The following is a 27,779-nucleotide window of genomic DNA, read 5'->3' as shown; positions in this document are numbered from 1 at the left end:
TTCTGAGAACAGATACTCATTTGTAAGGTTATAAGCCATATTTGTCAAAAAAAAAGAAGGTGAGAACTTTTGCACAGGGTGAGTAACAGGACACAGACAAAGGCAGATCCTCTAAGGGGCAGAAAGTCGATAAACACTACAAGTGAAAGAAAGTATCCCCCGCATCAAGTTGCAACTCAATGGAACTTTTCAACATAGCTTAACCAAGAATTGCCGCGCAAAGTATACACATTGACATAAAAATCTAACTTTACAGTATAAATTTATGATAACTTTAGTGGAACTTGAATATTGAGTCTTCTTAGCCAAATGGAATGAAGAATCATGTGAAAAACATCAAACTTCTTGGGTGGGAAATGAACTTCAAAATGTCTCCGAACTTGCTTACCCCTACTCTGCATCCTTATATACTGTTTATCAGATATTCCCATCAGTATCTTCTTTAAATTTGGAATATCCTTAACCGCGATTTCAACTGAAAATAACTTCCAATTAAGTACATCGCCAAAAGGTGTGACATAACCATCTTTTATCAATACTGGAACACACCCCATATAGAGTGCCTCCACCATTCTTGGACTAGCCACTTCATAACCGCTTGGGCAAATGCAGAACTTGCTTTTTCTCATCATTTTGTAGTATGATTTACCTTTTGGCAGGTACTGGTGAACTTGAACATCCTTATCTTTATTCTCCCAATGCTGTAATAGTATTGGCCTTATAGGGCCGTGAAGTCCACCTGCAAAAAAAACTAATATATCGCGCTTTGATGGGGATGGTCCTCCAATCATCCCTTTTGTTGTGCCATCTGGCAGGTGAATCTCCGGGATTGAAACGTCTTTTGAAGGGTTGAATCTTTCAGAAGTGTTTGCGTTACAAAATGCTCTAATGGAGTTCTCATATAGCTGAGGAACTGCAAAGGAAAGCTCTGGACCCTGCAGTGCAACATTAGACTATATCAACATTCAGTCCCTTATGTCTAGTTACTAATATAGCAGTAAGCAGATCTACTACAAATAAAATCAATCATAATTTACCCAATCATGACAAGCTAGCATCAGATGGTCAGCTCCGAGGCTTCGATTCCAATAAGGATGTCTTGTGGAGATAACATTAATATAATCATGAACTATGTTTTTCATAGCATCCCATTCATGGGAGTCTACGACATATACATATTGAGATATCATTACTACACTCAGCGGAAGAAAGTACACATGAGCCTCGTCTGGATCCCTGGTTCTGAAATTACTGACTTCCAAATTCTGTATAAAGTATCCTTCTATTGCATAAATTTGTTTGCATGGGCCGTAGTGAAATATCGGGGGATCTCCTTCTTCGTATATGTAAATCTTGAACTTCTTTTCCATCTCCATGTAGCTCCTGAGTTCCAAATGTATACAGTTACATCTTCGTTTCAGTGATAATTCGATGATTAGGTTCTACTAACTAAAATATACAGGTTATCAGATAATTAGAACAACTTCTAGACGTTACAATGGATGGTACATGATAGCAAGTTGAATGGACAAGACAGATAGTTACCTTACTAAAATGTGCTCATTCGTGATCGTAGGACTTAAACAAAGCCAACAGGTCCATAAAAATTAGTATGAATCGAGTTGAGCCAGATAATTTAATTGTTGATTTTAAGCTTACATTTTTTAATCAAGTAGAGTGGAAGTTTACAAAGCGGAAGATTGTGTTTGAGTTCAAATCATATATCAAATGAACTGAGGAGCTCGAGTTTTATATGACACATATACATTGCATCACAAGATTAGCACACATATATGTTTATATTTACATTGCAGCACAACAAAATCATTATCAAGCTCCCAGAACTTGAACTTAGTCAAGTATCACTCTAGCATGTCCCAAAACTCTGATTTTACTTTGGAAGCGAGTTTAGATAAAATCGAGTTACTCAACTAAAGGAATTTGAAATAAGCTCACTTGAGACGGAGTTAGTAGTACGAGTACCTGTGGAATGCAGTGGCATTCAGATAAACTGGACCTTTCGGGACATAGGCCATGTCTTGTATATGTTTGCTGCCATTACAGGAATTTTTTATGGCTGCCCTGGTTTGCGCCATGCTTGCCTCAATTTTCGCAATGGAGGAAACAGTTTCATTCTTCAGTATCTGTCAATAAATCGATACTGGATTAGCTATCCGATTAAAGAGGTCTACTAAATGGTAATGTTGAGGATTTAGCTTTGTTTAGCAAATGTATCCCTCCGATCATAATTGGCAGATAAAACAAGAAAATAAATTTTATAATTTTGTGATGATCATTAGTTCTGATGTTTAAAAACGAAAATTAGTCCGTTCAAGACATGCCATGGACATATGAATTAAATATGTACAGGTTAACATGATTCAAACCCTCGACATCCCATAAAAGGGAGCGAGTGGGATAACGCTACACTAAGAACGAGATGTGCCAAATAGAGAAAAAGTGTGACCAAGTGATGATAAACTTACAGGTAACTGAAACCCTGTTTTGTTCGATTTTTCATAATAACTATAATCATCGCCATCTTTCCATCTTGTAAAGAACAACAAAGTAGAACTTCTTGAACCAAGCAGCAAAACAACCCCAAATGCCATTAAAAACGGGACAACGAACCGCAAAAGCTTCGAAGCAGACGACGACGACGAAGAAGAACAGCATATTGAGAACCTTTTCTTCCAGTCCTCCATGTCTAATTTCTTATTGTTCTCTCTTTAAAGTTCCGACTTTTGATCTTCCTTTATAACGATATGCAGTACACAGGTTTTATAAGTAAAATGTCTGCAAAAGACATATCAGATGGAGTGCAAGAAGAGCTAAGAATTGGATTACATTGATACGGCTGGCGAAGTTAAGACATCTATTTATTATATTCCTACATTAGTGCCATTTTTGTAGCTAAATTATGGAGTCTCATTTTGAGTAACTTCCAAGTTTGTGGCATTTTGGTATGGTTTCTGATCTTAATTTAAATCCTTGTGGTTGTGGAATATAAATACTGAAAATGCTACGTATTCCGGATTGATTTTCAAAATCGTAACCAAATTTTCACCTGTAACATATACTCTTGATAATTTTACTAATAATAAAATTTGACCGCCGCCTGCAAATCTTTGAGTACATGAAATAAAAGACGCCGATTGTTATGCCACAGTAAATATTTTGAAAATAATTCGGGATACCTATAAATGCATTTTTTTGTTGCAATTTTCATTTAAGGTCGCATAAATTTGAAACTATTTATTTGTAAAATATAACTATCAATGTAATATAAATTTTAATTAATTTAGCACTTTATATTATATCAATGAATATAAGATTGGACTTGTTTCGCAGAATTTTTAAGTAAGTTCTAAAGTGCCCTAAAATATTATACCAATTTGAGACATTTTGGACAAATAATTGCTTGAACAATGTACTAGTGGTGGGCATCCATCTGATGCCTCATTTTAAAGGCACTATTCCTAAACCATTTCTTCAATAAAAAATTTATTAGGCTCCTTTCTACATATCTATATCCTGTCATCATTTCATTCCCCTGTAATAATAATTCAAACATATTATATTAATAAGAATACAAATATAAGTTATGATATTGGAGTTGATGGACAAAAATATAGTTTTAAATCACTAATACGACACCTCTTTTATTATATTTACTAGCTTACGGCCCGTGCGATGCACGAGTCTTGATTAATATTTATATATTTTTCATTTTTATTTTATATAATTTTATTAAAATTTTATATAAATAATTAAATACTAAATAATTATTATATAATATAATTTCATTGTTTATAATTTCAAGTTAATTTCAAATTGTATATGATGATTGGATCTTATTCATAAATAATAATTTAAATGTTTGTTGTTGATAAGATTCGAACCTGAAAATTTATATGTATCTTTATAAATAATAATATAAATGTTTGTTGTTAACAGGATTCGAACTTTAGAACTTATATGTATTTTTATAAATAATATAAAAAGGGATAATTAAAATGAGGGTTAACCAAATTATAAATTATACTCTATTCCGGTTATTATAATATAGTATAGATAAGTCATCTGCTAGATGATACAGTAGTTGACCGTGCTCTAAATATTGAACAACTATGGTAACTTCTTTCTTCACTAAAACTTTATTATTATAAACAGACTTGCAAAATCAACTCCCATAATTTGCATAATGTACATAAAAGTTGTTCTACAAAGCTTCTCTGATCAAGGTAACTAAAATCCAAAATTTCTCAGGTGAGTGAGTCATCAAACTGTTAGAACTCCGCAGCAGCATGAACCCGAAGATTTAGCCTTCGAAGCCATATTGAGTGAAGAATCATATGAAATACATCATACCTCTTAGGAGGCCAACTGACCTCAAAATGCCGCCTTACTTGTTTACCTCTCCTCTGCATTCTAATATATTGACTCGTTGATATTCCTGTCAAAATCTTCTTCAAGTTCGGAATGTCTTTCACCGATACTTCAACAGAAAATGATTTCCAATTAAGAACATCACTGAAAGGTGCCACATAGTGATCCTTAACGATTACAGGCACGCACCCTGTATAAAGTGCCTCGACCATCCTAGGGCTAGCCACTTCATAACCACTCGGACAAATGCAGTACTTGCTCTTCTTTAACATTCCATAGTATGATACCCCCTTAGGAAGGTACTTATGAACCTGCACATCTGTGTCTTTGCCTTCCCAATGCTCTAGAAGAATTGGCCTAACAGGGCCATGAACCCCACCAGCAAAGAAAGCCAATATTGGACGCTGCGATGCAGATGGACCACCAATTAAGCCATCAATCGTACCTGATGGAAGAAGGATTTCAGGTATGGAAACATCTTTGGAGGGCCTAAAACCTTCTGAAGTGTTTGCATTACATAGACCACGGATGGAGTTTCCAAATAGCTCAGGAACAGCGCCTGAGATTGCAGGCCCCTGTCATGCATATTCCAGATGTTATGCAACTATTTGCAAGCATATACTAATACATTAATTATCGTCCAATGCTAAAATCAGGTAAAGCCTTAAACATATTTATAAAATCAAATTAAACAAATTCATAATACTTGCTCAGAAACAAGGATATGTATTTTATTTGTGGAAGAATATTTTCACGGGAACATAAAAAAGAAACAAAAAAACAGTACCAGTATAACAATGAAAAACAATTTTTTACCCAATCATGGCAAGCAACCATAAAATGATCAGCTCCTTCACTGCGATTCCAGTATGGATATTTTCCAGCTATTACACCGACATAATCTTTAACTGTTTGCTTCATTGGCTGCCAATCATGGGAGTCACTGACATATATATAGTGAACCATTGTAGTTATGCTCATTGGAAGAAAATAAGCATGAGCTTTGTCAGGATCTCTCGTACGAAATTGGCTATTCTCCATTTGATAAATGAAATTTCCTTCCATTGAATATATGCTCTTGCAGGGGCCATTATGAAACACCGGAGGTTCTCCTTCTTCATACACATATACCTTGAAAAGTTTTTCCATTTCCAAATAGCTCCTATGATAAAAAAAGAGCAAGTTAAGACGGGAATAGTTTAGTTGCTAATAGTAAGAACATTTTTATCCCGGAAATTTGCACTTCATTAGTCAAGATGATTTATTTGTTGTTTCAACCCAATATGAAAATATGGGCTTGGGTGATCTCGAGCAGACAATTATTATAATCTTGATAACAAAATTTGGTAATTAAACACTAAGAAAGGTAATATTTGTATAAAGTATTTTAAGTCTTAGGAGCTAAATTTAAGATGACAATATATAGGCAGTCATTTAGAGAATGACCCTTTCCAGGATATTATATTATTCTAACACTCCCCCTCACTCGAGAGCCCATTTATGGGTCGAAGAGTGGTGATCCATTTATGGGTCGAAGAGTGGATCACCGGCACCCATATTTGGGGCATAAATTTGTCTTTCGTGTCCCTCATAAATTGTGAGAAATGTTGGGGGCGGCAGAAATCGAACCTGAGTCCTCTGTCAGCCTGAGCTCCGACCATGTCAAGGAACCGGTTACTCTAAAACCTCAAGGTGTTAGAGAATGACCCTTTACAGGATTTTATATTATTCTAACAATAATTGTTTTGAACAATAATACAAGTTTGGACATGATTGTTTCCACCTAAATTTGGCGTGTTCTTGCTTTTTTTTTACTTACTGATTTGATTTACTTATGAATTTGATAAGTAGAAACGATACTTGATTAACGCATGACCACGTCTTGGTAAAACTTGTCAACTAATTTTTTGACTTCGTGTGGGTGTTGTGCACTGGTGATTGTGAATTTCGGATTTGTCTTCCTTAACATTAATTTCCATCTATCAGCAATTTTAGTATATCTGTTTCCGTCAGTTTCATTCTAAAGCATAATAAACGATCCTCAAGTATGCAAACTTGTGCATTTGTCCTCCCAATAGGTTTAAAAGTTAAAACAATGCCAATCAATATATCATTAAGGTCTTCTTCTTTAAAAAAAATCTTATTTTCTAGGTAATATATTTTTTCTAATTGACAACTGATCTTTATTTTTTCCTTATATCTCGCGAAGTAAAAAATAAAGAGAAACATCATCTAAATTTCAAGCTGAAAATTAAAATGTATGATAAAAAAACAGTGAGTGTGATGATCTTTGAAATTGGTTACCTGTGAAAAGCAGCTGCATTCCTGTACATTGGCCCTTGTGGGACATAATCAGGGTCATTCGTCCGATTTCCAGTTTTAACTTTCCCAATTTCAGCTCTAGCTCGCCTGAGACTTGCTTCTAGTCGATCTAAACTGCTGTAAGTGTGTTGTATTCTACTTGATGTAGGAGAAGGAGAATCGCTAGAACTTGACTGAGGAATAACATGAGACTTGGTATTATTTGAGATTTCCTTTTCCTCTGAAGCCTGTTTAAGTAAATTCAAATATTTCAATATTATGTTCATTGTTTCTTTGCTTAAAACAAATATCTTAGAGAGGAAGAAAATGCAACATAATACAGAAACACAATGTCGTATAGAAGGTAAATTGGCAATGGAGTACAAAATCTTCAAAATAACCTATTAAATTATATGGTTTGTGACAACGAGATTAAGTAAATTAGAAACAAAAAATAATAAAAAAGATTAACTAAATTAGATTAATTGAAATCCTCTATCTTGAAAAGTTCAGGAATATGAATAGGCACTACACAGGCAAGACGGAATTTGACTAGGCTTTAACGAGATCATGCCGGGTCAGATTTTCAGGATCGGGCTTTTTGCACATCTCCGATGTAAAACCCAAAGAAACAGATGAAAGAATAAAAGTTGGCGTTGCTAAGAAAAAGTACATAGCACATATTCTTACCCGACACACTTTTGGTATCTTTTTTTATCTTACTTCTGCATTAACCAAGGATTATGCAACACTAATCTTTACATTTTCAATAATTTCCATAACTAATAAGAAAAAAATCTCCTTCTCTTTGATCCTTTTCTTCCTACTTTTTATACCTGTATTCTATATTCAATTCAATTTAAATTCATTCATTCTTTTTACATAATCAGTGACCAAAAGCATTTCAATATGTGGGTAAATTGAGCACGGTTGGATAGCTCAAGTGGTAAAGGGCTTATCCTCTGTCGTCCCAGATCCTGAGTTCGATCCTGGCTCACCCCGAGAATTGTTGAGAACAGATACTCATTTGTAAGGCTATAAGCCAAAATTAGTCAAAAAAAAAAATATGTGGGTAAATTGGACAGAAAAGGAATAACAATAAACTGAGATTTTATAGATGCAAATAATGCAATCCAGATTTAGTATCTAAAGATCCATAGATTTTAATAAGGAAATCCAAATTAATATATATTAATGAATAAAGTATCTTAATATCAACTGTTTCATAGAGAAAATCCAAAGATATCTGTAATCTGAATGCCATTGACTATATTGTACTAAATGAAAGAATAAAGAGCTCAAAAATAAGCCACGGAGAATGACTACTGACAAAAAGATCACACTGTACAAACCTCACCGTACTTACAATCTTAATAATAAAAAAAAACAAAAACCAAGTTTAAGGTTGAAAAGTAGCAACACTTACACCAGACCGGGAGAGTTGTCCCGGCCTGAATTTGAAATTTAATAAACAAAAATTAAACAAATTAACAATAAAACAAAATTTAACTCCTAACCAACATCCATCACAAAACTAGTAATAATTCCTGGCTGTTTCGTAATCCTGGTTACGGAGACCTGTATAGTAATATAAAACGATGATGGAATGTAATAAGAGACTTACTAAAGGGGGTTGAACAGGAATGGCAGCTTGGACAGAAAGAGCCGGAGAAGAAGACCGGTTGAGATTATAATCATCGGCGAGAGCTTCTTGTTTATTGTCAGTGCCGCCGGCAACTCTTTGCCCAACAAAATCTTTATTACTTTCAAACAAATAAGATGAAAATAAAGATGAAGGCGTCCAATAACTATTAAACCCATTTACACCACTCAAAACAATAATCCCAGATACTAAAACCAAAGGTACCATAAACACCAACAGCTTTAGTGATGATTTGCACCCCCACATCTCTCTCTGGAGAGATTACTAGGGAGAGAGGAGAGATATAAGATAGAGATATGTTGTGTTGTGTGTGTTTGAGGTGATGAGTTGGTATAAAGAAGATGAGTAATTGGTAACAGATGTAAGCAACACAATTGCCAAGCGTCCTGTGTTGTGTTGTGTAGTGTTCTCATGCAAATTTATGTTTTTTTTAGTTTCCGTTTTTGCCCCTGGTCACATTTACTTCCCCCCCATGCACCATAATGTCACATTTTTGGCTCTTTTCGATTCACCGCCTCGATTTACAACTAGTTCATTGTACTCGCAACCCCATCCTTTGGCGGTTTTGTTTCGTTGTCATGATTTTTCAAATGCAATGATGGCGAGTGTTTAGCACGTATGGGTGTGTGAGAGTGGGATATAGTGGAAGTGAGGATTGGTAATAGAGCTGACACAGCTTTGGAACAGGATGTGAGCTGTCAACTTGTATAAATCCTAGTAGTTCTCTAATATACTTTTTATTATTTTTTTAACTATTTTTCTTCGAATTTTCTAAAAGAGTAATATATTAATAGTGTAATTCCTTTTTAAGGTTTATTTTGTAAAAAACTTTGCTTTCTAAAACTAGATGCACGATTATTAATCAAAAAATAATAATAAGTGGAATCATGTGATGATTCTTACGCGTTTTTTGATTAATCCGATAATTAGCACATTTATACCATGATCATTATTATTCAACTAAAAAAATTATATTACTTAGATAAAAATTCGATCTTGAAATATTACAAAATAATTTAGTCAAAAATTCGATCTTGAAATATTGTATATTTAGACGGACATATTTCAATTATGTTAATAGAAACATGATTGAGATCGAGATTTTAAAATATTTTTGTACTAAAATTTTATTCTCATTTCTTTAAACCATATTGAAATATTGTCATTCAAATAAGCCCACGTTCAACCATTTAATTGTACTATTTTAAGTGGATTAATTTTCTTAAAACACTTTTCAATAAAATGAAATTTTGATTTTAGTAAGTTAAATTATAGTGTAAAATAGATTAATACATACTATTCATTAATTAAATAAAATCTAGAACGGGCTTTACCAATGTTCTAGACTTGTAATATTTTTTTCATATTTTTTTTTGCTTCTATATAGTTAAAAACTTAATTTAATAGAAAAGATAGGACGAAAATTTAACCAATAAATTGTTACTTGTTTGCTTAAGAGAATAAAATAGAGAACAAGAAGATGATTAGCAATGCAAATTGGACCAAATAACATGTAGATAGGTTTTAGGGGCTTAATTTAGAAATTTGGTAGGAAAGAAAGGGACTTTTGTAATATAACGTGAGAAAATTGATAAGTTAGATTAAGACGAAGTTGAATGATCATACATACAATCTGGAAGTCAGATTTAAAGTTTGACCATCCCCATTCGCTGAACTTTATTTGCAAACTAGGTAAAAATACCGCGCTTCGCGCGGTTCTTAAAATATATTTATAAAAATTTAAAGAGCATATATAAAATAATATGTATTGAGTATGTTTAGAATTCGAAGAAAATTAATATCAATTTACAATATATTTATTTTGTCATGTATCTATTATTTTTATTGGAGTGTAGGATCATTTTCAATAAAATGCAGGATAAATATTTACCTTCTAGTATTTTGAAAATGGAGCAATAAAAGATCTTGTATCTCTTGAGAAAAACTTAAAACTATTTTTTACAATTTTTTTTAAAAATTATTAGCATAGAGCTACATCCTTTAATTTGTGAAACTAAAAATTAATATTAACCCCGATTTAAATTTATTATTATATATTAAGGCTAATTGCAGGTTATATTTCGAGCTTAGTTTATTTACTAATTTATTATGTATACATTTTCACCCCCTTTAAAATCAGAGTGGAACTTTTTTCTGATTCTTTTTCACCCTACAAATTTAAAAAGTCAAGGTGCACAAAAAAAATTCATTTTTAACATGGCATAATCAGTTCAAGTTAGATTATACAATGAATTACAACTTTGGTGGAAAACATAATCTTCCAACACTCACAGTCAAGGAGGGCAACATCTTAATCAAAAAAAATAGATACACAAAACTCATGTTTTTGTAGCAATTATTGCTAGCTTGCCAACATCTTAATATCTGTCATACAGAGAACAAAGGAATATGCATAGAGACTACACCACAAAATTAATGATGTCCCAATGCATAAGTTTCATTAGAATTAGAACAAATAAAGAAAGAAAAAGTGAGCATATAACCAAGGTAAAACTGTAAGTGTGGAGGGGATCACAAAATAGATGTGTTTCTCCATAACATAGATAGTTAAGTATAATGTGTCCTAATTGTCGGATCAAATCACAACTGTACATAAACGGAAGGCATATAATAATTCTCTACTACTAAAGAAGTTGACAAATCAAAGAGTTCTGGCATTTCCTCAATATTAACTAAGGGAGACAATATTGCCCAAAAGTGAACGACAAAGACTTCTTCCAACAGAAAGGGCATTGGTTCTTAAGCAGCGCAGCAATGACATATCCACACAAGACTTTGGAGAATATTTGACCAATTCTTGATCTAGAAAAACTCTTTCCAATAAATCAGAAACCATGTTGTCGTGAAACAACAACTTTTCCAAGGAATTAAGAGAGTTGGTAAGAGTAACCATATCGTGGCATGTACTTTCTCCTATAAAGCTTATCATTTTTTGTTTTGCCTGTTCCTGGGGACCCCAGATAAGTTCTACCGAAGGCATATGGTCACACTTCACCTTACAGAGGGCATTCAACACTGCCTCAACTTGTGAATTATTCAAATTCGAGACACCTTTAGCATAGGTATCAGTCAGTTGGTTACTATATTCACGACAGACTTGACACTTTTCTTCCAGCTGCATCCCACAATTTCGAACAGTCACATAAGGATTAAAATCTTCATGAATTTATTTTAACAATGCTGCCTAATTTCTTGAAAGGAGACAAGAAAAATAATAAATGAATCTACAAAATTAAGCAATGAACAAACAGATACTTAATCATAGATACATACTAAACAATAATTTTCAGTAAAAGTACTTAACTTATGAAATGAGCTATTTTTGTTCGGAGAAGAAGCACCTGAGCTGCATCCATAGTAAAAGAAGGTTTGTCATGATGGTTTGTGTTAATGTTTCATTCATCACATAATCAAGTCATATAATGTAGGTACAGAAGAGCATTGTACAACAGAAGTACTACTTCCTTTTGAGAATTACGGTATTCGACAATTACATACCAGTGCAAGAGTGTTAGTTTTAGACACACAACTCTGAGACACCAACCATCACTCCACATTTTTTAGTGTGATAACATGAAAAATAAATTTTAAGAATGGTACTTGCATACAGAGAAAGTTACAAAGAAGGCAACAACCAAGCTAGAGTTGAGCGCCACATTACTTAATTCTCCTATTTTCTCTTCTCCAGGAACAGTGGCAGGAAAACATATGTCAAGATCGACTATTGGTGCAGCATGACCACACAACATCGCAATTGGTCTTACGCCCTGACCATTAAAGAAATTCATTAAACAACGCAGCATTTTTATATTACTTTTAACAGACACATCAAACAGTATATTTTTGCTTCATCACAACCCTACGCCGAATCTAAATATGTTCAATACTATAATCCAGTTTTGAAAAGCAAGCTCCTTCAACAATTATTATATCATCAAATTAGGCACGCCACTTCTACAGATTTACACTCCAACTAATTAATCGAACTAAATAAGCTACAGCTCAATTTTGAAACGTAATAACAAAATGTTGAGCTACATAGTAAAAGCACATAACTGAAACACACAGTAAGGAGCCTGAAAATGGAAAAATAAAGAAGCGATATACAACAATGGTGTGAAGACTTTGGAACTACCAAATATAGATAAAAGAAAAGTTCATGGCTTGCAATTGGCATCTTGCAAAAAAAAACACAGCAGGATAATTATCAGAAGACAACACAAAAGGTTCAGAACTACAACTACAACAGAGGTTTATGCTAAAAAACTTTAATTATCAGATAAATACATGCACATGTTCCTATTGAGAAATTAGCTAAAATAGTTACTTTGTTGAACGACGCAAATAAATTGAAAAATCATATCAAGTAACCAACCATATATCTTTAAATATAAACATAAAAGCTGAGTCCATAAATAGATCCAAAAGGATGTTAGTTACACAAAGTGTGAAGATGTGGCTTAAAGGATATTGAACATGATAGGACGATCAGAGATTACAATGGACAAATAATAGATACAGATTGTATAACATTCAAAATGATAAGGTTACTACATTAATACGGCAAGGAACAATAGGAAAGAACTTAAGCTTAAAATGATAAACTGTTTGTGTCTGATTGTAGTGAGAAAGTAAATATACATCTGGACTAAAGTTTAATATTGTTTGAGATCGCCCTGGAACCTGGGAATAAGGGTGAGGGTTCATATTAGAGCTGAATGTTCGCAACATGTAAGCCTGTTTTCATCTTGTTATTTTGAATTTAAATACAACCATGATAATTTCCAGAGGGTCGTGCAACATGATGAATGTGGAAGATTTATATCTTAGGAGAGTATAAGAACAGGGTAAGATGATTCAACACTAAATAATCGACTACCTGTTTTGGCAAGGGCTGGCAAGTCCTGAGCAGTAGCCGGTCTGATTATTCAATATTAGAGTTATGAATAATCTGAATGCTATATAGTAGGAAAAAAGGTGCATAACTTAACTACAATTCAAGTAGTAACTAAGGTGACAAACTTATGATATGCAAACATATACATGCATCTGTGCATTTTCGGTGTGGATGTTATATATATTTTGATCTAAAAAAGAAGTAGAAGGGTATGATGTTATACTTTAGTCGCGTGTGGTGGGCTGAACGTTGTTGAAGACCTCCTTGTAAACAATGTTTTTAATAAGAGAATGGTCCTTCACCTCATTGTCAGAATTTACTATAACCAGCCCTTCTATTGCGGTGACTCTTGACAGGGCCACATACACCTGTCCATGGGTGAATACCTGTCCAGGAAGATACAACCCAACGCGTTTTAAAGACTGACCCTGGCTTTTATTGATTGTCATAGCGAAACATGGTGCTACTGGTAGTTGCCGCCTATTAAGTTTGAACGGCCATTTCGACTCTTTTGGTGACATAATGATACGCGGGATAGTAACATTTTGGCCAATTTTTGTCCCAGAAATGATGTCTGCTCGAATAGACCATTTACCCAAACGTGTTACTATTAAGCGCGTGCCATTACAGAGACCCCCAGATTGATTTAAGTTTCTGAGCAGCATGACAGGGGTTCCTTCTTGAAGGCGTATATCATGGTTTGGGACGCCACTGAATCTTAAACTATTCAAAAATTCAGTTGGGTATAACAAATCATCATCAGCCTTAATGCTAGCTTTGCACACACTATCTGAGCTTAAATATGTTCTCCCTTCTCCCGGTATCATGTTCATCAGGAAGTCATTTAGTTCATAAACTGTTTCATTTTTTGGGGTTAATATAGCACGCTCCTTTAGGTATGCAGGATCTTTATAATTCTCCAACAGGGAAGGGTAGACCTCCGCAACAATCGCCTCCATTGAATTTTTGCTTGTTGGCCTGCATAATTCTGGGGGAATTTTTATCATCTCCTGTGCTGGATTGTCGTATAGCGAACCATCTCCTATTTGTAATAGCCATCTATCAAATGATGTTATTTTCTCGGCCTGTATTTCATCAACTCCTACCCTGTGGAGCCTCATATTTTGTTTTAGCTCAAAAATTTTGAAGTGAGGCCAAAGATAAGATGAGTTCAATGAGGCATCAATAATATCTGCACGCTCACCCTGAGGGATAACGGGTAAAATCTGGCGAAAATCGCCTCCACAAACGACTGTAAGGCCTCCAAAGGGCTTGGTCCGACTATCAGCATACCTTGTGCTTAGCAAATCTCTTAGTGTCTTGTCTAGAGCTTCAAAACAATATTTGTGTGTCATTGGTGCCTCATCCCAGATAATCAGAGAAGTTTTTTGGAGAAGTTTGGCCAGTTGTGTACCATGTTTAATCTCACATGTAGATTCAGCTGTTATGTCTAGTGGGATACGAAATCTGGAGTGTGCTGTCCGACCATTGGGCAATAACAATGATGCCAACCCTGAAGTTGCAACAGGAAGGACTATCAACGATTCTGATCTTAGTTTAGAAGCGATTGTATCCCATAAGAATGTTTTCCCAGTTCCACCGTGACCACTGACGAAGAAGAGTTTTCCTTCATCATGCTCAACAGAGTGAAGAATTGCATCATATGCACTCTTTTGGAAATAATTTAAAGCATTGAGTGATTTCTCATGTAAGATCTTCAAAGCAGCTCGATCATAATCCAATTCCTCGTTTAACAATCTATTTGCTAGATCCTGTGTGAGTGATGTATCGGGTTGCGACATCCCATCTATGTCTCGTAGGCTCCTGCCTAATTTCTGCATGAGACTCTCAATTTCAGCTAATGCATAAGACTCAGTTTGTTCTTTTGTTAGGTGCAGGTTAGGGGCATGAAACCTTTTTCGTTGTAAGTGTAGCATGTCTTCTGAGAGTATCTCCGAATGAGTTTTCCAAAGTTCTGGCACGTTAGAAACTTGGCAAAAGACGAGTATGGTGACAAATAGATTGCGCAGCTCATTTCCTGTTGCCCAAACAGCAGCTTCAGATAAACAATCAATCCATTCTTTGTCATCATCCAATAAGCCTAAAGCATAACATGCAGCCTTAAAAGTGGGGTATGTGACTCCATCTACTGTTCTTATGCACTCAAATGATGTGCTCCCTTTTACAAAATTAAGGAGCATGCGCATATAGAAGCGTTCTCCACTTGCCGGGTGAGCAAAGTAGATTCTACCAACTGCCTTCCCTTTTTTCCGCCTGGTCCACAATTTTCCCTTGGAATTCCAAACCCAGTGCTGGGGAAATTCTGCATAAGTTAGACCACGGGCATCCTCATTCCTCTTGTTTGTTTTTAACCACTCGGTGAATTTTGTTTTCTCTATTCCGGGCATATTCAACACATTCTCAATGCATTTATTTTCGTCAAATATAACAGTATGCTCATCAGGCAGGTGAAAAGGCAGCCTTTCAACTGATGGGTACCTATAGTTGATGTTAAATTGGAAAATTCTCCAGCAAGCCTCACATGCTGATATGTACCTGATAGAGGTAGACAGAAAAGTTATGCAAACATATAAAAATGTCTAATTAATAAAGAAATAATACCGTTGATTTTCTAAAGACCAAATAACTCAAACTTAAATATATCTTTGGTTAGCCAGTAAAATTGTTTTTACTAAAAACCCAACCTGACCAAAAAAACATGAACATTGTACACATTCTAAGTGCAACGCTCTAAATTGCATGCTCTATTAACGTGCAATCTTTTAATAATTAAGTCAACGAAATACATGCTTAGAGCATAAAATTCAAGCCTAAACATGTTTAACAAATATTAGAATAAGAATAAAGATAGGGATGGGGAAGCCTAGACTTTAATATTGAGCCTAGAATAAAATTATTTAAGTTGAAATGGCATCTGGATCATAAAGAACACATATTCTGAGCGCAAATTTTAAAAGGCAATTATGTTCTGTTTTGTATAAAATACAACACTTACCTACAATCAAGGTACGCTTTAATTTCATCCCTTTCGATCGTGGTCTCAACCACTGCAGTTGCTCTATCAGGTCCTTTGTTAATATATTTGAATAAATATTTTATTGATCTTGCACTGTTGCAGAGCTCGATGTTAATATGAGCATCAAATTTGACCAATAAGTTTCTGTTATAAGGGATAACATAACGATTATCCAGGAGGGTGCCTTTTTTTTCCACAGAAATACCAGTATTCCTGCGCCTATAAATGGGGAAACCATCTTCTCCAATTGCGGTGATGTCATTAAATTTCTTAGGGAAGAATTTGGTGCATCTTCCATGTTGCATACAAGGAGAGGATGCATTGGCCTGACCACACGGCCCGTGTAGTATAGATTTCTTGACCGCGTTATAACCATCATGGTCGATATTGATATCTGGTATCTCTGCACTTATTATGGTGTCAATATATTCTGGTGAAGGATTCTTCATTGATGTGTGCAAGAAAAGCAGAATGTGTGCATGGGGTAGACCCCTTTTTTGGAACTCGATGGTGTATAAACCTGCATAAACATTTTGATACTATAAGAATGTTGGGAGGGTGGGGTAAGTTATTAGAATAAAAAAATAAACCGGATTTGAGACTAAAATACGGTTGTTTTAAAATGGAGGCAATGCATAAATAAAGCATACTCACATGCCATTACTTTTCCAAACGGTTGTTCCTTTTTGATGTAGTGTATGAGTTGTTGTAGTTTTATTTCAAACACCCGGCACACAATATCAACTCTATTACGGTCATCTTTTTGCCCCATCAAGCTTATCATGTCATTTATCTCTGGCCATTTTGGATTACACGTGAATGTAATGAACAAATCTGGATATCCTACCCATCGACAAATTGCCATTGCATCTTGGTAATTCTGAGCCCTGTAGCGCGGACCTCCAGTGTGTGATGACGGCAAGACCACAGATTTTCCTACCGTTGAGCTATCTGAGTCTCCACGATGTACCGCATCCATCAAGCCTGAGTATAATTCTGTCCTGAGTTCGGTTTGATGGGTCCGAATCCACCTAAATCTCTCTTGTTCAACTGCCATGTAAGCGTCGACTATATATTGCTGTAATAACCTCCCTGCCAAAAGTAAGGTATGACCCTCATGGGCTCTTTGCTGGAGCCTGAAACAATAATACTGGCACATTGACAGTGCTTGTCTTTTTGATGCTTGCGAGCTTCGATCTGCTAAGGGTATACCAAGTCTGTAACCATCTTCTCCATAAGGGTGAATTAGGGGATATACCATGGACATATAGCTTGGGTGCAACTCGTCAATGTGGGTAACCCCTTTAGTACGGTGGCGCACAATTACGTCGCGCTTGAATATCTTCTCTGTGAGTTCACCCACTATCAAGCCTCCCACCTCAGATTCTGTTGGGATGTTGTACTGTCTGCCATCCCTGGTACGGGCCTCAGGAAGCCGCAAATGAAAAGTGGTCTCCGGCTGTGCTTCGAACATGTCTCTTGCTTTTCTGTATGATCTCACCAAAGGGTTATGATCGTCTAACATTTGTGTTAATCCTCGGATAACATTCTCGTCAATAGCTGGACCTTTCTCTGGACTTCGCAGTGTGCTAATTCTATTACTTATCTCATGATCAGTGTCATATATGTAGAGTTGGGCAAACAGGGGTTTTTTACCTGTTGGTGGGAGTAATGAACTTGTGTTGTGGTAAATCTGCCCACCAGCACGAAACACATAAGGCCCCCTTGAATTGTTAATTAATTTATCAACCTGGACTCCCATTGATGCGACTGCAAACATGGAATTGTAAGGCCGTATATTCCGTCTGAAATTGCTACCCTGTTGCCCAGAATCGTGGCTAAGCAGATGTTTGAGGAAGGGGGGTGGATCTTTCAAGAGTGGTAGTTTCATGCGGCCTTCTTCACAACAAAAGGTGAATTGTGGGTTGGAGGTGTGTCTGCTCCTTTTAATCCTCTCTTCATACCATAGAGCAGCACCACAATGTTTGCACTTGTGCTTGGGGGCCCCCAAATATGACGGGAGTGCTCGCTCAACTATAGTCATACAGGAAGTGAACAACATTTTAACAACAAAAAATGAAGCTGATATGCTTGTTGTGCATGGTTGATGCGGAAAGGCTGATGTAACTAAAAAACCTGGTTTAACCAGTACCTGCGGCCCAATTTGTCGGGGTGTTGCTCGGTCCTGCATCAGTGGATGATTGTGGTCCATTTAGGGCACACTTGGCCGAGCATGTGAGCCATGGAATCCTTGGTTGCTTGGCCCTTTGTGCTGGAAGTAAAAATACCAGCAGAATCATTTAAATATAAAATAAATAGCTGGAGCCTTAGGCTTCAAAGCGTGCATTAAAATACCTAATAGAGATTGGGAAGATTCTGGTGTTGGACGTTTGGCCGGTGTGTGATGCATTGGCAGAGAAGGTCCTGCGCTTGAAACAGGTTCACCAATGATTAATATGCATGTTTTATGTAAAAGAAGGCCAAGTTAATTTTACACGTAGTTCATCTAAAGTGGCCCAATTTTCTAATTTTGATTAGTTTTGAATTATGTGTGAAGATATTGTCGCGTATTTCTCTAATGAGCCAGCTGCAAAATTGTGTGAGTAAAAAGTACTGAGTGCCAAGATGCAAATAACTGGATTATAAGTCGTTGATTGTGTTTACACTATACAAAGCTATTTGAGCTATATAAGCCACTAACAACAGCAAAAATGCGTGATATATGCAAGTTAGTTGGATATGCATTTCTAAGAACAGAAGGCCAAGTTACCTTGCAGGCCGGTGATCTCTAGTGGCCCTATGTTTAAACACCTAAAATAGCACGATGCAGAGGATATGATAACATGCACCTCAAATGGGCATCGCAATGACTGGTCTATACCAATAACCAGTCAATGTTACAAGCATGTTGACATTATAATTGTGATGTCAGGAAACAGTCTTCCCAGGGTATAATGAACAGTGAAGTGTGCCCGTTTATGAATATAGCTTAAAGTAAGGACAATACCATTCAATGGTGCTAGGTCAGTACGATGCTGCGAGATCTCTACTTGTGAAAGGAGCTGCGAGCACACTTGCATAATACGTAGTGCTGTTAAGTAATGCAGTCCTTGGCTAGTCTGATGCTTTCTACTCAGGATAACAACCTTTCTTCTTATTCTTGCTTGTTTGGCTATTCTTTTTCTCAGCAAAGTAGTGTGAACGCTCCTATTGTGGGGGTCAGCTAGCATATGCCGTTTATGACGAATTTTCAGAATTCTTTCATGTCGGGCTAGCGAAGATACCCAGCGCTGGAAACATGTATCCTGCACGTACACAGAACCCAAAGGGCCATAATTATTGTTAGTCGGGAAGAAAGGCTCCATCAGGTCCACCTATTGCAATTACCGCCTTAAGATGTAGGATTAAGAACACAAAATATTTTGTCAACAAATGTGTGAGCACTGGAACTTGGAAGAGGAAGAGTCTATCAGCTTACAGTTACTTAAACTATGTAAATGTAATTTTTTGCACTTCATATTTTTAAGTTTAAAATACCATCCCCAACTAATTTAGCATCTTGGTGTAAAACTATATAACCAAATGACCTAGGTGAAGGGCAACAATATTTATTTTTAAAGTAAATTTGTTAGTTAGTTATATTCAAAAATATTATGCTATATATATTTTTAAATTATTGTATATCTATGGAAATAAATTAAAATATTAAATATATACAAGTAAAAATAAAATATTTTTTTAATGGAAAAATATCGAATGTATAATTATATAATTATAATAAGACACTTATATTTTGTTAAAACACATATACTTATATGTATAACAAAATTTTATATTTAAAGTATATTACATTTTATTATATTAGATTAAATTAAATTTCTCAGTATTTATATAAATATGTAATTTTTATTAAAATAATTAATAAAATTGATTAATAAAAAAATCATAGTTGGCACTTAATATTACATAAAGTTAAATTAATAAATATGAAATAAAAAATTTAACACATATATAATATTAAGTATAAATATAATATGAATATATGTCTGTATTTATGGTTGGAGATGCTCTATGACAGAGGGCAACACAGATTTATTATCCACCAATATTTTAAATAATGTGATTCCAATAATGAAGTTTACTAACATCTTAAATAATTTGATTCTAATATATAGGGAGCCTCCATTCAAATATCTTATTTTTTTCAACTTTAAAATTTACATTTTATTGTACATAATCTGAATCTAACAATATGAGCCTTGATTCAAATTTATTTATATTTAGTTTTTAAAATAGTCTATTGCCAATAACCAATGGTATGTTTTTTTTGGTGCATTATTTGGGGGGTTTTAGTTTGCAGTTGTATTTTTGTACATGCCTATTTTTATCAAAGAAATGCAGCAACTTAGTGTCTTAAGAAGAAATCCATACTTTAATGGTATCCAAGTAAACAGACAAGAAGCATAAAAATGTAACTATATACTGAGAGATATGATATGAGGCTAACAATGAAGCAATTCATTACTGTCATTCTGATTTGTAAAGTCTCCAGGAACAGCAGTTTAGTAATCTCATTCTGATTTGTGCCGCAAACTGAAGGCTGTAAATTGTTTGGAGAGTCAAAATTTGACAATAAAAAACATCTTCAGAAATTGCAGGTTTAGAAAAATAAGAAGGAAGAAATGGTAAATTGTCTAGAAATTCATAAGCACCTTTCACAACACAAAAACTCCTGAAACCACCAAGTCTATATCTATCTAATGAAACTTCCCGAGTGTCCCTGAGCATCTGAGCTACAAGAATGCTGGATCTGTACAAAGGTGTGAAAAATCTCAACCTAATATTATAATTCCACAAACTCAGGTAAGGATAAGAACATTTCCAGCTGAGTGGGAAAACAGGCACAACATTTGCAAAGATATATAACCCTCTAAAAAATAATCACACGGGTTAAAGTTCAAATCATACAAGCCCGTATTCATCCTCCAAAAGCATATTTACTTAACATAAAGGCATCATCATATACTTGTAATGGGAACCTAATATGATACAATTTAGTCCATTTTAAATATAAGAAAAGCTAAACAAATTACGGCCTACTTAAATATGGTAAATAACCAATATCCGTACTCCTTCACCGACCTACTTTTCTTGGGATGACAAATTAAGTTCTAGCTCACTAACTGACATTCATTAATATTATCAGTCGCAGTTTCATACTACAAATCATAATCACAACCAACACAAATCTTCAAGTAATTCAAAGAACCCAAAATGATATTATTTAAATTAAGTTAACTTTATATCTAAGCGAAACATTACAACAAATGCATAGCCTGCACGAATTGTAAAATCAGAGTAACGTACTTAAACACAAGAAATTACCTTTTATTATGGACTTTTATCAAACATATGACTTGAACTTGAGCCCCGCATATATGATAAGAAGATTACTATTTAAGTAGACCATTGAAGTGCAAGTTAATGGTAACCGGACACTTGCAGATGCACCCTAGCACTGCATCGGCGGATAAGAGAGAATAGGAATGTAGAACAATAAAATAGCCAGCTGAAAATAATTATTTTCATTAGCAACCATCTGCTACTGCATTATGCATTAATAAGAAATAGGCACACGGCTAGGCTACCAAGGTGCCCCCAGAATTGATTTGGGCTCGTAGAATTCATTTCACCCTAAGTGATATGAACTTGGTATACACCCTAAATAAAGGATTATGTTCTAAATGCATTTGATTTCTGAAAGCCTAACCTGAATAAATGTTAAGGAAAGTTTATATCCATGTAGGGCTTGTTTCAAATGTGAAAATATTCAAGTAAAAATGGGCCACACAATATTCAGGGAAGTGTCAAGCTTGATTTCAATTCAAATTAAGAAATAATGAGCAAACCAATTGTGTTTTATTGTCTGCGTCTGTGGATTATAAAAAGTTCATACCACTACAAGGCGAAATTTAACATCTGTGAGCAACCATTTATTGGAAAAACTAAAGCAATACTTATTTTAATGTTATGCTGATGCAGCAAGTATACTGGAGCTTGGCCTAAGAGGCACCATTATTGCCTCCGGGTGCAGCTTCAACAGCTTCCGCAACAGGGGATAGCTTCCTCTTCCGGTCATTGCCGCCTCCCAGAACAGATCCAGCTGAAGAGCCCACAACATCAGGTGTAGCCTGCAGCAGAGGACAATAAGAAACACATTGTCTGTATTATATAACAGGGTGGTTTAAGGCAGAATGTAAGCACATGATGGTCTACCTGTGCTTTAGCATTCTTTTCATAAGCAATCTCTAGCTCATCCACTGGGACGAAAATTGTTGATACACCATAGTCCTGCAGCCCTTCAACCAAATTATACTTGTTCAATTTCAACTTGTAGACAAATTCCCTACCCACAAGGGCTTCCAGCTCCGGGGGCACAGAAGTATCTCCTGCAGGCATTTTATTAATCAGTTTGTTGGCTGAGGTGTCAAGCAAACGCTCGGCAGTAGAATTGAGCAGAACAACAGTTGTAGTCCCGGTGCGATCTTCCACTTGTAGATTAACGCAAAACCTGAAAGGAAAAGCAAATTCAATGCTGGCAATTCTTAGCATGTGCATAAAATTATGTACCAAGATAACTATGTGTAACTAACATTTGCTCGCAAATAGAAACGAAAACTCTAACCTAGAAAATCCCTCACAAACCATGGGCCACTGTAAACCATAACACCCACTTTATATGCTCAGCCTATACTTTATATGCGATAACCAAAACAAAACTCTAAAATTTGAATCTAGCCGACTGACTAATAATACACATTTCAACCTACATGGCCAGAGGGAGGGTAACTGGCTTCTTGCAAGAATTGCACACAAAAATCCCTTCCCGAAGAGTGCACCTCTTCACGCACGACTTGCACGATATATAGTACCATCCAAAGCGATTATTTATGGCAGTTATGTTTGCCTTCAAGGTCACAACACCAACCTGCCACATGTTAAGGGCAAAAATGTTTGAGAAGAAATGAAGTAATTTTTAAATTTTGGGGGATCTCACCAGGGGGTTGGAATAAACCTTCAGTTCACCATCACATGTAGCCCTAACCAGGGATTCCACAGTCATCCTATTAACAAACATCGCTTCTTCGGGAGGTAGCTTGGCAGAAGCGGAACCCTCTATAGCCACCACCCTTGGCGGCAAGGCCGAGAACCTCTCCCTTATAGAAGAGACATGTTCCACATCCGGGTTAGCATAAATTTTGCTAGCGCTAGTTGTAGCAAAAGTGAGAGCACCTACATGACATAGTTGGTAATTATAGTTACTGCAGAACTATCTAAAAATGTCATATAAAATATAAAAAGAAATATTGTTTACGGCTTGAAGATGTTTTTGTACTACGAAGGAGCATAACACTAACGTTGAAAGGTCTTCACTGTAACAGATGAGACAACAATAACGTAGGGTGCGCTTTCTCCAATATATAGTGTGGGGTCAAACGTCTCGCCCAGTTTCCCCCACAAAGTGACGGTGCTAGTGACAGAGCTAATGTAATAGTAAGGAGTTAAACATAGCAGCATGAATATATTGTCAAATAACCAAACCAAAATTTCAGTCAGTACTTCCCACTTACTAATCTGTAAAAATTTTAATATCCCTTTTTTTGTAGCCAGCCCCGACAACCTCAACTTCACCATAACCACAGAAGCAGCCAACAATATCTGCAACAACAAAAAGGTTTCAATGCCATTCAAAGTTTGGGTAAAACAAAAAAGGTTTTACAAATGATATCAACCATCAAGTGGTTGAACAATTAGCTATTTTGAAGCTTAAATGACACCAGCACAACCATTTATAAATATTAGAAGGAAAATTAACATATTCGAACTTAGGCTTATAACAGATGAAAAAGTATAATCACCATATAGGGGTAACCCCCAAAAACTAAAAAGCATATGGAAACTATATATGAACAGAAAAACAGAAAAGCATCACAAATTAAACCTATAAGAACACTTGACCAAACACTATAATGAAGAAGCATATATAAACAAATTAACATATACGAACAAAAAAGGAGAATAGGAGTATAAATTAGATCAACAACAATAATTGATAATCAAGAAAGGATGAGATATATATTAAATATACAAAACCTCTGCAATTATTTGTATATCAGGGAATAAGGCTAAAATAAGCAAACAGTGCTTCATCAACTTCAATTTCAGTGTATATATGAAACATAACCAACTTAAATTGAACCACACCAAGCAACATTTATATAAGTGGCCTGTAAGATTGCAGGCCTAAATACCAGGCTAAATAATTTGATCTTATATAGCATGCCTTAAGATCAAGTACCAACAAATCAATATATTAACAATAAGCAAAAGGTTGCAACTTCGCCATAACCACAGAAGCAGCCCACAATATACGAACTTAGGCTTATAACAAATGAAAAAGTATAATCACCATATAGGGGTAACCCCCAAAAACGAAAAAGCATATGTAAACTATATATGAACAGAAAAACAGAAAAGCATCACAAATTAAACCTATAAGAACACTTGACCAAACACTGACCAACTTAAATTGAACCACACCAAGCAATATTTATATAAGCGGCTTGTTATATTGCAAGCCTAAATACCAGGCAAAATAATTTGATCTTATATAGCATGCCTCAAGATTAAGTACCAACAAATCAATATATTAACAATAAGCAAAAGGTTGCAACTTCGTCATAACCATAGAAGCAGCCCACAATATCTGCAATAAGAAAAAGGTTTCAATTCCATTCAAAGTTTGGGTAATTGATGTCTGGGAAAACTAAGAAAAGGCCAGCTAAAAGAAAAAAGGTTTTACAAATGATATCAGCCATCAAGTGGCTAAACAATTAGCTATTTTGAAGCTTAAATGACACCTGTACAACCATTTATAAATATTATAAGGAAAGGTCTATTATACCCCAACATAATCAATAAAGGATGGGATATATATATTAAATATACAAAACCTCTGCAATTATTTGCATATCAGGGAATAAGGCTAAAATAAGCAAACAATGGTTCATCAACTTCAATTTCAGTGTATATATGAAACATAGCCAACTTAAATTGAACCAAACCAAGCCACATTTATATAAGTGGCTTGTAAGATTGCAAGCGTAAATACCAGGCAAAATAATCTGATCTTATATAGCATGCCTTAAGATTAAGTACCAACAAATCACAATAATAACAATAAGCAAAAGGTTTTAATTCCATTACAGTTAAATCGAACCACACCAAGTAATATCTATATAATTTTATATTGTTCTTATACTACTCAGGTATGAGAGGAGTTATTCTGGTATTTATGTCAATAACCACTCTTTTATCTCAAACCATGACAACACCAAACTAATTGATTTTTTAGCAAATTTAACTTCAATCCAGAGCTAAAACAAAAATAGAAGCTTATTCCAAGAGATTTACCCGAGAGAGTGGTCACGTCGTCAGCGCGTTCTTGAAGCTTGGGCAAATCAACAAACTGAAAGCCGAACCTGGGGATGCTGATAACACCCTCGTCTAGCTGGACAATCTCGGTTGTTGGCAGGAAAAGCAGCTTTTGATTGCTAGCCAGGGGCCTATATTGCAAGGCATTCACCGCAATCCTCACATTTCTGAGGCTATAGACCAGGCCCTCGCTCACACGGTGCTTGAACCGAGACACCAAATGCTTACGGATAGCAGCATGCATAAGATTCTCCTATAATCAAAAGGGAAGCTGATGTAACAAATAACAGATCAAAAACATGAGGCTAGTGAAAGAATTTAACACCTTTTCATCGACTAATATCATATCCACGCTAAGCAAACTGTTATCCTTTGTGTTGACAGCATCCCATAGCCTGCAAACGCGAACTCTAATGAACCAGTCCTCCGCATCACCCTCAATGTTGGAAAGGTAAGAAAACTCCATAACTACATTAGTTGAGAGCATAGCTAACGTTACCACAGAGATTATCAATTACAAGGATGAAATGAAATTAATCATTAACCATATAAAATAAAGTATAAAGTAGCCGAGAGCAAAATTAGGCCTATAACAAATGACAAAGTTTAATCACCATACTCCATAACCAAATCAGTTCAGAACATAGCTAATGTCACCACTAAGATTATCAATTACAAGGATGTTAACCATTAACCATTAATCAAACCACATCAGTTCAGAGCATAGCTAATGTCACCACAAAGATTATCAATTACAAGGATGTTAACCATTAACCATACAAAATAAAGTATAAAGTAACCAAGCGCAAAATTAGGCTTGTAACAAATGACAAAATATAATGGTGATTATACAGGGGTAACCCTTAAAAATGAAAAAGCATATGACAACAATTTATGTCAAACTATATATGAACTAAAAAGTAGGAAAGATTAAACCTATACCAACACTTGATCAGGCACTCAAAAATGAAGAAGCATATAAAAAAAATTAACATATACGAACTTAGGCTTATAACAAATGAAAAAGTATAATCACCATATAGGGGTAACCCCCAAAAACGAAAAAGCATATGTAAACTATATATGAACAGAAAAGCAGCACAAATTAAACATATAACAACACTTGACCAAACACTCTAAAATGAAGAAGCATATATAAACAAATTAACATATACTAATAAAAAAAAGGAGAACAGGAGTATAAATTAGACCAACAACATCAATTAACTGATAAATGAACAACATCATAAATTAGATTAGATTCACAAATAAATAAACAACAATAAGAATAAAAACACATGAAGTAATAATCAGAACATTACCTCCGTGATAAGCCTGTCCCGTGAAATAACCCGGTGAAGACCAAACACTGGCATGGCGGCACCATTTATATACCGACCTGCGGGCAAATGCGGGTAAATGAAGAGTTGTAACCGGCGTTACCTTTTAATTCCGGGAGGCAGGAAGGTGTATGTATTATTAATCATCAATTAATGGATTAATGGATCAATTAATTAATCATGATTATGATTAATTTGATTCATGATAATGATGATGATAGAAAAAAGTAGGAGATGGGAGATAGCACAATATGAAAATAGGAGTTTTTAGAAGTGACACGTCAGACACCTGTGACCCTCCTTTATATAGATATATAGATTAGTCGATGTCCCGTTTGGATACATGGATTTCATTCCAAATCCTAAATTTGATCAAATTTGCTGTTCGCCAAATACCAAAAATTTGGAAATGGATTTTGTTCAAATACAACCCAATTACACAATAAGTTTAAAATTTTGAATTTGAAATACTTACAAAATTCATGTCATTTCTGATGAAATTTTTTTACTGAAATTTCTTTTAATATTTTTTTTTGCAGAAAACTTTTCTCTGAGAAACTTTTCTCCGAAAATTATTTCTCGAGAATCTTTTTATAAACTTTTATCCAGGAATTTTTTTCCGAGAATTTTTTTCCG

The 27,779-nt window shown here is 35.1% G+C and overlaps 4 protein-coding genes across 11 annotated transcripts; all 4 read right to left on the bottom strand.

The window, feature by feature from the left end:
* Positions 1 to 40: 40 nt before the first annotated feature.
* On the bottom strand, positions 41 to 2,748 carry LOC141702149 (putative glycosyltransferase At5g03795). Its single transcript, XM_074505849.1, has 4 exons — positions 2,487 to 2,748; positions 1,984 to 2,144; positions 1,038 to 1,383; positions 41 to 935 (listed from the first exon to the last, which is right to left on the bottom strand). The coding sequence occupies exons 1-4, from the start codon at positions 2,703 to 2,705 to the stop codon at positions 264 to 266; spliced, it is 1,398 nt and encodes a 465-aa protein (XP_074361950.1). The 5' UTR covers positions 2,706 to 2,748; the 3' UTR covers positions 41 to 263.
* Positions 2,749 to 4,129: 1,381 nt separating this feature from the next.
* Positions 4,130 to 8,744, bottom strand: LOC141702148 (putative glycosyltransferase At5g03795). The gene is made up of 4 exons (XM_074505848.1): positions 8,315 to 8,744; positions 6,694 to 6,938; positions 5,206 to 5,551; positions 4,130 to 4,964 (listed from the first exon to the last, which is right to left on the bottom strand). Exons 1-4 carry the CDS (start codon positions 8,597 to 8,599, stop codon positions 4,290 to 4,292), a joined length of 1,551 nt encoding a protein of 516 aa, XP_074361949.1. The 5' UTR covers positions 8,600 to 8,744; the 3' UTR covers positions 4,130 to 4,289.
* A 2,096-nt stretch (positions 8,745 to 10,840) lies between these two features.
* Positions 10,841 to 18,191, bottom strand: LOC141702153 (uncharacterized). Of its 7 annotated transcripts, XR_012567035.1 has the most exons (7): positions 16,963 to 18,191; positions 16,288 to 16,828; positions 13,495 to 15,827; positions 13,254 to 13,294; positions 12,036 to 12,141; positions 11,679 to 11,720; positions 10,841 to 11,489 (listed from the first exon to the last, which is right to left on the bottom strand). XR_012567035.1 is itself a non-coding variant. In XM_074505856.1 (5 exons), exons 1-3 carry the CDS (start codon positions 18,086 to 18,088, stop codon positions 13,496 to 13,498), a joined length of 3,999 nt encoding a protein of 1,332 aa, XP_074361957.1. In that variant the 5' UTR covers positions 18,089 to 18,191; the 3' UTR covers positions 10,841 to 11,491; positions 11,680 to 11,720; position 13,495. The 7 variants fall into 7 exon arrangements, 4 of the variants coding, with proteins under 4 accessions (XP_074361957.1, XP_074361956.1, XP_074361953.1 ...); XR_012567033.1 differs by having other exon boundaries at positions 10,841 to 11,720; XR_012567034.1 differs by lacking the exon at positions 13,254 to 13,294 and having other exon boundaries at positions 10,841 to 11,720.
* A 56-nt stretch (positions 18,192 to 18,247) lies between these two features.
* Positions 18,248 to 27,301, bottom strand: LOC141702154 (replication protein A 70 kDa DNA-binding subunit B-like). Of its 2 annotated transcripts, XM_074505857.1 has the most exons (15): positions 27,126 to 27,301; positions 26,129 to 26,271; positions 25,783 to 26,056; positions 23,940 to 24,027; positions 23,727 to 23,851; positions 23,384 to 23,601; positions 23,139 to 23,296; positions 22,585 to 22,879; positions 21,694 to 22,499; positions 21,021 to 21,118; positions 20,816 to 20,908; positions 19,316 to 19,613; positions 18,664 to 18,732; positions 18,461 to 18,580; positions 18,248 to 18,342 (listed from the first exon to the last, which is right to left on the bottom strand). In XM_074505857.1, the coding sequence occupies exons 2-9, from the start codon at positions 26,267 to 26,269 to the stop codon at positions 22,371 to 22,373; spliced, it is 1,428 nt and encodes a 475-aa protein (XP_074361958.1). In that variant the 5' UTR covers positions 26,270 to 26,271; positions 27,126 to 27,301; the 3' UTR covers positions 18,248 to 18,342; positions 18,461 to 18,580; positions 18,664 to 18,732; positions 19,316 to 19,613; positions 20,816 to 20,908; positions 21,021 to 21,118; positions 21,694 to 22,370. The 2 variants fall into 2 exon arrangements, with proteins under 2 accessions (XP_074361958.1, XP_074361959.1); XM_074505858.1 differs by lacking the exon at positions 20,816 to 20,908.
* Positions 27,302 to 27,779: the final 478 nt, after the last annotated feature.

Source organism: Apium graveolens, unplaced genomic scaffold (genome assembly GCF_009905375.1).
Source record: "Apium graveolens cultivar Ventura unplaced genomic scaffold, ASM990537v1 ctg4692, whole genome shotgun sequence".
In the NCBI taxonomy this organism is placed as follows: Eukaryota; Viridiplantae; Streptophyta; class Magnoliopsida; order Apiales; family Apiaceae; genus Apium; species Apium graveolens.
Note: the sequence above shows the minus strand (reverse complement) of the source record. Positions and strands in the feature narration are given on the sequence as shown.

Coding starts and splice junctions, on each gene's coding strand:
- LOC141702149 (XM_074505849.1), bottom strand. CDS start 2,705: ATGGAGGACTGGAAGAAAAGGTTCTCAATATGCTGTTCTTCTTCGTCG. Junction 1,384..1,983: donor AATGCCACTGCATTCCACAG/GTACTCGTACTA, acceptor TTTGGAACTCAG/GAGCTACATGGAGATGGAAA. Junction 936..1,037: donor TGCTAGCTTGTCATGATTGG/GTAAATTATGAT, acceptor GTTGCACTGCAG/GGTCCAGAGCTTTCCTTTGC.
- LOC141702148 (XM_074505848.1), bottom strand. CDS start 8,599: ATGTGGGGGTGCAAATCATCACTAAAGCTGTTGGTGTTTATGGTACCT. Junction 6,939..8,314: donor TTCCTGTTCAACCCCCTTTA/GTAAGTCTCTTA, acceptor TTACTTAAACAG/GCTTCAGAGGAAAAGGAAAT. Junction 4,965..5,205: donor TGGTTGCTTGCCATGATTGG/GTAAAAAATTGT, acceptor TATGCATGACAG/GGGCCTGCAATCTCAGGCGC.
- LOC141702153 (XM_074505855.1), bottom strand. CDS start 18,088: ATGTTTGCAGTCGCATCAATGGGAGTCCAGGTTGATAAATTAATTAAC. Junction 16,829..16,962: donor GTTTGGAAAAGTAATGGCAT/GTGAGTATGCTT, acceptor ATGTTTATGCAG/GTTTATACACCATCGAGTTC. Junction 15,828..16,287: donor AAAGCGTACCTTGATTGTAG/GTAAGTGTTGTA, acceptor TACCTCTATCAG/GTACATATCAGCATGTGAGG.
- LOC141702154 (XM_074505857.1), bottom strand. CDS start 26,269: ATGGAGTTTTCTTACCTTTCCAACATTGAGGGTGATGCGGAGGACTGG. Junction 24,028..25,782: donor CGACGTGACCACTCTCTCGG/GTAAATCTCTTG, acceptor TTGTTGTTGCAG/ATATTGTTGGCTGCTTCTGT. Junction 23,852..23,939: donor ATTAAAATTTTTACAGATTA/GTAAGTGGGAAG, acceptor CTATTACATTAG/CTCTGTCACTAGCACCGTCA.